This window comes from Oryza glaberrima, chromosome 10 (genome assembly GCF_000147395.1).
Source record: "Oryza glaberrima chromosome 10, OglaRS2, whole genome shotgun sequence".
Taxonomy (NCBI): Eukaryota; Viridiplantae; Streptophyta; class Magnoliopsida; order Poales; family Poaceae; genus Oryza; species Oryza glaberrima.
The window spans coordinates 16,324,839-16,335,792 of record NC_068335.1 but is presented as its reverse complement, the minus strand read 5'-3'; the positions used below and the strand labels follow the sequence as shown (position 1 = coordinate 16,335,792).

General features: G+C 40.9%; 1 protein-coding gene across 1 annotated transcript; it reads right to left on the bottom strand.

Moving 5' to 3' along the window:
* Window positions 1–3,348: 3,348 nt before the first annotated feature.
* LOC127752854 (3-ketoacyl-CoA thiolase 2, peroxisomal-like) lies at window positions 3,349–7,547 on the bottom strand. The gene is made up of 14 exons (XM_052278288.1): window positions 7,181–7,547; window positions 7,007–7,083; window positions 5,891–5,975; window positions 5,652–5,778; window positions 5,464–5,562; window positions 5,299–5,366; window positions 5,088–5,195; window positions 4,905–4,982; window positions 4,656–4,788; window positions 4,475–4,571; window positions 4,121–4,244; window positions 3,933–4,041; window positions 3,727–3,810; window positions 3,349–3,638 (listed from the first exon to the last, which is right to left on the bottom strand). The coding sequence occupies exons 1-14, from the start codon at window positions 7,265–7,267 to the stop codon at window positions 3,529–3,531; spliced, it is 1,386 nt and encodes a 461-aa protein (XP_052134248.1). The 5' UTR covers window positions 7,268–7,547; the 3' UTR covers window positions 3,349–3,528.
* Between the last annotated feature and the right edge of the window lie 3,407 nt (window positions 7,548–10,954).

Here is a 10,954-nt window from a genome sequence, read left to right as displayed (position 1 = left end):
CAAACTTCTACTCCTTTACTTCTATAAATATACCATGCCTAGTCAGTACTACTTCTATAATTCTAAAATATGTAAACCCAGAATTATTAATAAAAAAACAAATTTAAAATAACAAATTTACATTTATTTTTCTTATTTAAGAAAAACATATATATAATATTTTAAATTAGTGAGCACATCAATTTTATTATGTAGTACTTTTAAGTGATTAGCAAGCATGCCAACAACACGCTGATTTTCTAGTTTATGTAGAAGACACAATGATACCATACTTTTGTATGTGTTTAGATCCCTCAAAATCAAGATATTTTTTCCTGTAAAAACTTGGGCACTCCGTCCCAAAATAATCAATTTTTGATGAAGATGCATCCTTAATAGATGATTTTTTTGGATGGGTGAGTTTTAGGTATAGATAGATCTATTTCTATACGGCTTTAGATCTTCTTGGGTTAAAGATCCATAATCGATGTTCCCTTAAAACTATTGTGTAGATGAGTAGATCATCTATATGGTTTCAGATCTTCTCACGGATAAAACTTATGTCCCTAAAGAAAATCTCATGCATGTAGATCTCCTCACGCATAAAGTCTATGTTCCCAAAAAAAAAACCTACGTACGCAGACAAGTTTATGCCCCAAAAACCCAATGTATGCAAACAAGTAGAGTAAATCTATTATATTTTAGTTTGGGTGATTACCTCTACAGATCGGGTGCCCAGAAATTGAAGGAATCAAGTAGCTTCCTCACTTCAATCCGCTTGAATTTGACTTCAACCGGCTTGAATTGAATTCGACTTCAATCGGCTTGAATTGAATTCGACTTCAACCGGCTCGAATTCGACTTCAACCGGCTTAAATTCAACTTGATTTAAGCAGGTTGAATATGAGTAGCCTCTCCGATCTGTCTCTCCCCCTAATTCTTCTCCTTTTATATAGCCAAGAACCTAACAGAATATATCAACTACTTTTATCTCCGATCTATCCCTCCAAATCCCCTCCCCTCTTCCTTTTATAGCTAAGGAAAGGTTGCACACAGTCCAAGTCGGAATTCAATACTTATCTATTATGGTTGGAGTTTCTAGAAAGTTCCTTCAAACTTTTAACTTGTATGCATTTCCTTCCATTTATCTACAACATGAATTTTGCATAAAGCCCCTCTTGATTTCTAGTTAATTACTCATTGATTTCTTCGATCTCATGCCAGGGTTGATCCGACCATCCACGCGGAATAACGTGCCTGTTATTGCACATCCGTATAATTAAAGAAATGGCAATGTGCCCACATCTCCTAAACGAGACGTCGTACCCAAACCCTGGCCCTGCACTAGTCATGCCACAACCCATGCCTCGTACTCTCGCTACCTTGCCACCTGTCGTTCCTTGAGCAAATGGACGATTCCTACACCGAGGCATTACCTGACAACGTGCCATTGTCTCATCGACTAACCTCTCCTATTCCTGGATGGCTCTCACCTACTCCATCCGTCTCAAAATATATCAACTTCTATATTTGAATTTTATCTTAAAATAAACCAACTTTTACCTTCTTACCTACCATCGATTCACAAATCAAATAAATTTTATCCTTTAAATACCCTCACATACCCATCCATCAATACAACTTACCTAGTATTAATCAGTTACATTTTGATCCTTTGGAAAATAACAACAATTGGGTGCTTGATCAGCGCCAGAAAAATCGGGCACCCGCCGCTTACCGCGCCTCCTGGGCCTCCGTGCCGTCCCCACCACACGCCCCACCACATGTGCCGTTGCAACAAATCACCCACATACTATGTAAACGCTCTATTAAAGGAATTCATTTCAATTTTTGTTCCACCAACAATGTTTGAGTAAGTGTACTCGTGATGTTTCACTATGCATAGATCGAATGTTGTAGTGAATTGAAGCATCCTTTCGCTATTCGCTGAAACATTTGTTTTATATAGGGTGAAACAACACTCGATTTTTTAAAAACTGTTTTTTCATATGTTGTAGCAAATGTTTCATGAGATGATTTGGTTGTGTTTCAGCTTTTTAAACGACCGAAACATTTCCGATCTACTTAGTGAAACATGTTCCAATATAATTGGAGGAACAACGCCCGATTTTTACAAAAAAAAAAAAATTCGGGCGCCCGATTTGTGGACGCCTCGATAAATTTTATCCTTTAAATACCCTCACCTACCCATCCATCAATACAACTTACCTAGTATTAATCAGGTACATTTTTATCCTTTGTCTTCCTCCTTAATTTTGCCTTGGGAAGCTAGGATTTGAAATTTTATAGGAGTTTATCTTTTGTCCCTCTCGAGACAAACCGTATGAATACACTAACCAACTTGACATATATGGCTGATGACGGTCTATAAAACATAATCAAATCATATTATACGGTTTCTATCTTATCCCGTCTGATACAACGAAGGTTGTTTAGTTGATTGACAAACTTAGAACATTCTGCCAAACTCTACCACATATATGAGTAACAATGTGGTAGCAGCGTACCCCTCCGGCTCCAAAAAAGTCCAATTCTAGTTACAAATCTGGACATATGCGTGTCCAGATTTATAGCTAGAGTTTACCTTTTTTTAAAGATAGAGTTTCATGCGGCATGATTTGCCACATAAATATAAAAGTCCAATCCTAGCTACGAATCTGGACATATACGTGTCCAGATTCATAGCTAGAGTTTACCTTTTTATAAGGACAGAGTTTTATGCGGCATGATTTGCCACATAAATATAAAAGTCCAATCTTAGCTATGAACCCGAACATATACGTGTCCAGATTCGTAGCTAGAGTTTACTTTTTATTTTAAGGACAGAGTTTTAGACGGCATTAGACGGCATGATTTGCTACATAAATATGCCTGACATTTAGCGTAACAAAGTGTTGTATGTAACCAAACAAAAACAATCCCTGCGTAACTTTAAGTTTGTGCTATTCATTTTTTTGCCACATCTCACCAGAAAAGTGTCTGGCCAATAATTCGTTAGCCACACTTTTATGGCAACGCGTCCAAACAGGCAAACAGCCCATGATATTTTCACGGTCTATGGAACATGAAGTTTTCCCATTCTCTACTTGAAGAGAAGCATGGGCTTAGGCATCGAACTAGCAACAAAGATGTTTTGTCCCGGAGAAAATCCCCCCTTCATTTTACGCATAAATTTGAACAGGGGAAAGTAAAAAAACCAAGGTGCCAATTTCTTTTTAGACAAGTTGGTCTATCCTTTCACCGGAATCCCGCGTCATATGCATCAGGCTTCACAACATTTTCTGATACAAATAGACAATCATCTGATAACTTTCGAAAGCAAAAGGTAATCAGATGAACAGGCTGACAAGGGACAACTTTTGAGTTATTATGCATGAATTTCCTAATTAACAAGGATTCTCCAACTAGCCAAGTTCAGAGCTGGATGAGATTACAGATACACAAGCGTTTTATTCCCTACTCTTGTGTTGATATTTCAAACAATAGTGGCAGTTGCACAATTTTTATGACATATATATATAGTTCTAGTTACATGGCGTCCTTCGAAAGCCGGTTATGGGTCGGGATGCACCGAGCATTAGTGAGCTCATCCACTGCATCCCCACGCTCAAAGACAGCAGCAGCCCCCATGCCAGAACCTGTTCACCAGAAGTTCTTGTCAAGTTACTCCCAGCTGAAAGAATTATTTTGAATTTTCATGCAGGCCAATGGAATATAGTTATGTACCTATGCACATGGAAATCACACCAAATCGACAGTCTTTGCCCCGTCGCTTCATTTCGTTGAGAAGGGTACTGACAGACCGTGCACCTGCCAAGAGGAAACATGAGAAATATCATTGCAATTGGCACATTTGCTTAATTATAGATTACTGATACTAAAATAACAGTTTGGCTATACGATAAGTATCAAGGATAGCAGCAAGAAAATACCTGTAGCACCCAATGGATGCCCAAGAGCCATTGCACCTCCGTTAACGTTAACTTTTGCAGGATCAAGTCCCAACTTCTTGCAGCAGTATACGTACTGTGATGCAAAGGCCTGTGTACAAGAGCAAATAAATATTACAAGGCAGATCTGTTGTCTAGTGGAGAAACTCGATGAATGGATGAAAGTATACCTCATTAATCTCGAAAAGGTCAACATCATCTATTTGAAGACCAGCAGCTTTCACTGCCGCAGGGATGGCAACAGCAGGACCAACACCCATTACAGCTGGATCAACTCCAACTGCTGCAAAGCTCCTACATTTCCACATTCAGCTCATGCTGAGTTTCTTAACAAAGTTTTGCGACAGTTAGTTGTACCATATGCCTATTTGCTTTCATGACTAAGAAGGGAAGATTGAACCACCTTGTTAAAAACTTAAAATTAATGTTCTTTGGTACTTTTTTAATTAGGCTGAAAACAATGCCTATAGATGTGAGTTGTGACCCAAGATATGATATATAGAGTCATAGAGAAATACTAATACCTGAAGACGCCAACTATTGGAAGACCCTTTTGCATAGCAATGCCACGTCTCATTAGTAAGACTGCTCCAGCACCATCGCTTACTTGGCTAGCGTTTCCTATGGGTTAAAACAAACACTAATCTTTAGAGGTGAATACAACTAATCAACAGTTGTGCCTAACAAACATTCATTACACGTTACCAGCAGTAGTGGTGCCATCTTTAGAGAATGCTGGTTTGAGTTTTGACAGGACTGCCAATGAAGTGCCTGGTCGGATTCCATCATCTGCCGAGACCACTATCTCCTTTTCCTCACCAGTTTTTGGATCCACAATCTTCACAACACAATGATCATGTCAGGATAACACAGTAAACAGAAGACTATCATGTAACAATAATATTAAAGAGTTCAGACAGTTATTTTAGGAAGATAACCAAGCTGCTAAATTACCTTCGTGTGAACTGGAACAATTTCTTCCTTGAATTTACCAGAAGCAGCTGCAGCCGCAGCCTTCCTGTGTGACTCAACCTAAACATCAATATATGAAAATAATAAGGGAAAGAATCATATTGTGCAACACTTCACTGTGTATCAATACACATGTCCAAAGAAAGAATTGATAAGGCAACCTACAGCAGCCTGGTCTTGCTCCATTCGTGTTATGCCAAATCGTTTTGCAACATTCTCGGACGTGAGGCCCATTGGGAGAAGGCAATCGCGTGCTTGAGAAAACAGCTCAACCTAAAATAGCGGGAGATTTCAGCCAAAAAAAAATCAAGCTCAAATATCTTTACACGTGCATCCAAAGATTATCTTGCTGCATTGACCATCATGTTTCACATACTTTGGGGTTCACTTGCCCATCAAGGCGAACTTGGTTCACTGTCATGGACTCTAGGCCAGCAGCAATACCTTGAATAAATAACAAAAGTCAGTTCACCATGAATTTTTTTTTCAAACTTCTCCTCACAAAAAGGACTTCTTAAGATTAACCACCAGCGGATCATACCAATGTCATAAAGTCCTGCTTTAATGTTAGAAGCAACATTTGCAACTGCTTGAAGCCCAGACGAACATTGCCTGTTTACAGTCATAAGAGGAACGGTATCTGGTGCATACAAAACAAATTAATCAAGTTGAGAATGATGACAGTCCAATATTAATGGCAAACATGATAATGTTTATTATGACTCTTACCAGGGAATCCAGCATAAAATGCAGCCATTCTGCATTCAATTGCCCTTTGGGACCCAGGAGCTAAAACAGTACCAACAACAATATCACCAACTTCACTTGGGTTCAACTTCGTTTTATCTATCAAAGCCTGTAGTTGGGAGGCAAAATATATGAGAATGAGACCAAAGGTCGAGACAGAAGCAACCAGTTCGCTAATTGTCAAGTTGGGAGAAAATGAGTATATGATAACAAATACAAACCTTGAATACTGGAACCAAGAGGTCCTCTGCGGGAGTATCCTTGAAACCACCTCTCTTGGACTTGCAAATTGCTGTCCTATAGGCACTGAACACACAAAAGACCCATGATTCACTTCTATTTATGACTTATGATAATCAAATAAGAAAAAAAAATCACTTGCCACTGAATCTAACGGTAAACCAAGCAACAATCACATGTGTTTTTCACAGCTTTTTTCGCTCTCTTTTTCATATGTTTTTAGATAATGGGTATTTTATTTAGCAATGAAATTACATCGAGAAAAAGAAAACTAGGCCAACACGAGTTGTCTTACGGCAGCTAACTATCCTATATAATCCAGACCATATGACACAACGGCTATCAGACTATGACACCCTTTTCCCCTATGTTGGCAATGCTAAAACTTTCATGTTTATATATCATTCTCCTTATTCAACATGCGGTCTTCAAAATATTAGCAGAAACAAGTAGCCCAATTTTATTCATAACTTTCATAGCTTTTTTTTTTTGCCGCGGGGGGGGGGGGGGGGGGGTAGCTATATTTATGACGCCATATTTTTCACCAAAAAATAGTCGGCATGTATTTACATTGTAAGTTCCTAAATTACATATGTAATTTTAGTGTATCTACAATGTAAGTCTCAAAATTACATATGTAATTATATTATAAGTACGATGTAATTAGTATGAGTAATTTATCCATGAGTGATAATAGTTTAATCTCCAAGTGAAAGTGAATACTAGCATGAATTTTGAAGATAAACTGCAACAGGCAAATCTCAAAGCAGCAATGGATGGTCTGAGATCTGACAATAAAATGAACAAAATTGTAGCGACACAAATATAGCAATTCCGTTTTTTTCTTCGTCCAGATATTTTTCGAAAGGCCTTTACTATTTTCGTCCAGGTTTAATTCGTAATAAGCTGATAACTAAATTTGACCCGACAACCATCGACCGGGAGAAGAACACGGTCAACACAAAAACAGCCATCCATCTTGAATCAATTTCACCGATCTAAATAAATTATCTATAATCAGAAGCTATAAAATCCAGGCCATTGGCATGGCCAAAGGGCAGAACCGCCGCGGGGGGAAGGAAACACATCTCACTTACGCGACGATGACGACGTCGTCTGCGAAGCACGCCCCGCGGTGGTACGCGGCGCTGTCCCCCGCGGCGCACGCGCTCGCCTGCACCAACCAAACCAAAACCAACAATCAAAAACATCAGCACGCCGCGCAGATCTGGACAACCCCCAGGGCGGAACGCGGCGGTAGGTGGACTCACGGTGATGGCCGGCGCGGCGGCGGCGGGGCTCGCGGCGGGCTCCAGGTGGGCGAGAAGCACCCTCTGCCTGTTGATCGCCTTCTCCATGGCTCCCTCCTCTCCTTCCTTCCTTCCTCGCTTTCTCCCGGCAAAGCTGTTCGGCGAATCACAAACCAGGCGGGATGCGGGATGCTGATGCGGGAATATTTCTAGGGAGATGAAGGAAGGGAGTTAGGTGGTGGGTGGCCGTGTACTGCGAGGTTTTTTCCGTGGAGTTGTGGGGGAAGGAGGAGCCCACTTGAGTTGGAGCTGGGAGCTGCGATGCGAGGGCGAGATGTGAGATGTGAAAAAGCCGTGAGGACCGTGACGACTTGACGAGGACGGACGGAGGACGCGAGGCGAGATCGCGCGAGGAGGTTTTGGTCGTCGGGGGCGTCGGGCTGTTCGTTTGCCGGGTCGGCTCGGCAATCAGACCGCCCGCACGCGGGACACACGGGGTTTTAGAAAAAAAATGGACTCTCTTCTCCGTGCGTGTGATTGGCGTGCGGGACGCGGACGCGTGGGTGGACGGTGGGGTCGGTGGTTGGCGTGGGGTTTTGGCGTTTTGGCCTGGCTTGGTAGCAGGGCAATAGTAGGTTATAAGCCAGCTGTAAACATATTGTAAGAAGATAAATGAGGAGAGAGAAGAGCAGCGGGCTAGAAATTTGTAGCCAGCTGTAGCACGGACTCTAAGATATATTATGTGTATGATAGGTGGGACCAGATATTAATAGTGTAGTATGTAACTATTGTATGAATGAGCTATTAGATTGGCTATATATGAATTGGAGCTCCTAGTTGGCTATACTATTAAACTTGCTCTAACGATGAGAAGCGTCTGGATTGGTGGAATTTTGTTACGGTGAGGAACGAAGTGGCTATTTGGGTAATATGGTTGGTTACCAGATTCTGAAAAAATTAGAGAAGTTGTATAGTTTCTGATTTATAGTTTATTTTTGGATTTTACGACTAAGCTTCTTATAATCTTAAAAAATAACTGTTTATAATTTTGCTGAAAAAACTTCTCCAAGTTCCCTTTTAAAAAAATAGACCCAAAGCTGATGATGGCATCCCACTCCATAGGAAAACTGTGGAATGAGCAGCAAGGAGGGACTTCATTCCTCGAAAAAAGGAAAACGAGGAGGAGAAGGAACTTCAGGAGAAGCAATGGTAAATTGCAAGTAGTAGACCAGATTGACTAAGCCCATAAAAATAAGTTACGAGGCTGATAGAGAATAAAACATTAGATCCGATAACAAATCAATTGCTACGTTCTAGTACTAACTGATGATGGTGTGTATTTGTCATGTCACATAACTCAACCTTGTTCTCACATACATAACGTTCTACTAATTTCTTAACCTTCATATTTTGACTCACTGAAACATATAAAAATTATTAATATATTTGATGCTTGAAAATAATGTTGGTATATATGTCACATAAAAAACTTTTATGCGAGAACATGGGGATTTTCCAGAGTAAAAGTCCCGAGTCCTGACCAACAAATGTTTGTCCTCTCCTCGCCCTTGATCGATGTCCTTGCAACACAACAACGTGTGCATCACTTAAGTCGAAAACCACTCAGGAGTCTTCCGGCTAGCTCCATAAGCTGGTGGACTAAACGACCTGAGTTCGTAGTCTCATCCCTTCTAATTATTATTTGATATTAGGTAATCATCGCCCATTTCTTCCTCATCTGCTGCTGCCTTAAATGCGTAAAGTAGGCTCAGCTTCTTTGGTTTCTAAATATCTTGTAGTAGCCGAAGGTAGTCCAGTCCGCTTGTTAGATTGAATTGAATCTTATATAACCTACGTAGAGATATTAGGTCATTCCCTAATATCCGCGTCTTTTTTCATCACCTAGGTCACTACTAGCACCTTTGCCGCCAACATCGACACCAAAGATGGATACTACAGTATGTCGTTAATTAGGGTGTGTTCGGCACCCTTAGTTCCCAACCCCTCTCCCTCGTTTTCCGCGTGCACGCTTTCAAATGGCTAAATGGTGTGTTTTCTTTTTTTTTTTTTGCAAAAAGTTTATGTACGGAAGTTGCTTAAAAAAATTAAATTAATCCATTTCTTTTAATAAATAGCTAATACTTAATTAATCACGTACTAATGAACTATTCTGTTTTTGGGTTAGGATCTGGCTGGGGCGAACAAAGCCTTAATCGTGGACGTACGTTCCCAACACATGGAAGGGCTACCACCACGAAGGTGACTTGACCAGCTTTCGATTATGATTATTGCTAGTGTCGTAATTATATTGGTCGTCCGAGAGATCCGTATTCATAATGAATGCAGCAAAACTCTGTACATCGTCGTCCTTGTGATAATAATGGTTAGCAATGACCTGATGCACGGTCGTGGGTATTCATGTCGTTGGAAAAATGTCTGAGCAATAGCCGAGAATTTTCTCAGAGATGATCAGCAAGTGTCTAATCATGTTCATATTTTCTTCCTTTTGTGTGCGGAAATTCCCCGTCAAATGTAGATTGCTCGATACCCTCGTGCCATAGGGCGTGCGTCGATGATATCGAGCGGCATGTGACCGTTGTCCTCGCCACGTTGCTTCTGCAGCAGCCACCACATTGGTGTTTACAGGGGGCGGAGCTAGAACGAAATATAGAGGGGTGTCACTTGCTTAATTTACTTTACTTACATCGAGTTTAAACTGACATAGGTGATAGGTAAAGTATAGCTAAAAAATTTTCTTGACTGAGTTTCTGGGCACCCCATAAGATACTCTATCTCTACCCCTGGGGGCAACATAGAAAGGGGACAAGAGAAGGGAGGGAAAAAATGTGGCAACCATGGTTAGATGCGTTTTAAACATTTTCAACATTTTATATTGTTTCTATCTTCTATTCAACTAAGAATGAATATTTTAACAAAATGGCTAAATAGTTGATGATAGATTTTTTTTGTCAAAATCATGCATATTACTAATGTTGAGATTTGCTTCACGATTCGTACTCCAGCGACCCTAGCTATTCTCCTCCAACTCTGGTGGTACCTTCTTCTCTTCTTCTCTAGCCCTGGTGACCCCGATGAAGGCAATGATGTTAGGGTTTAGGGTCCTGGTTTAGGATAGGGTGGGAGGAGGAGAGGGATGATCGTCGGGCTTAGTGGGGTGGCGGTAGGTGGTGGGCATGAGTAGGCAAGACACCGGCGATAGCTTTGAAGCCGCGGGGGATGGAGGAGGGTGGTAGTCTGGTAGGCCAACATTGGTAGCTGGAACAAAACAAGCATTTGGTTAGGAGGCGGCGACTGGTGATGGTGGATCGGGCGGAAGAGAGCTGCTAGAGACCCGGAAGACGATAGGACGGGAGACCTCGCCGATGGCGTTATCCCTTACAGCCAGGCGACGAGGTTAGGCAGTGCTGCGTGGGGCGGAAGTGGCACGGATCGAGCGTTGGTGAGAGGGCAGCAGCGTGAAGGGATGTTGGGAGGAGAAGGATGAAAAGGAAGGGGTTTTGTGGTTAGTTTGCCTAGCATGAATCTTAAAAACAAATTGAAAGGTCTACAATTTGCAAGATTTTTAGGGGTATTTTCAATCAAACAGTATATATAGACAGACCCATATTTTAATACACATACAAGGTATCTAGTAACAAATATTCTAAGAGTATCTTTTCTGATGATCTGACTTTTACCATACTCCCTCTATAAAAAAAAGCCAACCTCAACGTTGTCCAGATTTGTTATACTCATATCTTAGTGCGATGTTGTTTTTTTGGGACGGAGCGAGTA

Coding starts and splice junctions, on each gene's coding strand:
- LOC127752854 (XM_052278288.1), bottom strand. CDS start 7,267: ATGGAGAAGGCGATCAACAGGCAGAGGGTGCTTCTCGCCCACCTGGAG. Junction 5,196..5,298: donor ATGGGCAAGTGAACCCCAAA/GTATGTGAAACA, acceptor CCGCTATTTTAG/GTTGAGCTGTTTTCTCAAGC. Junction 3,811..3,932: donor GCATCCATTGGGTGCTACAG/GTATTTTCTTGC, acceptor TCCTCTTGGCAG/GTGCACGGTCTGTCAGTACC.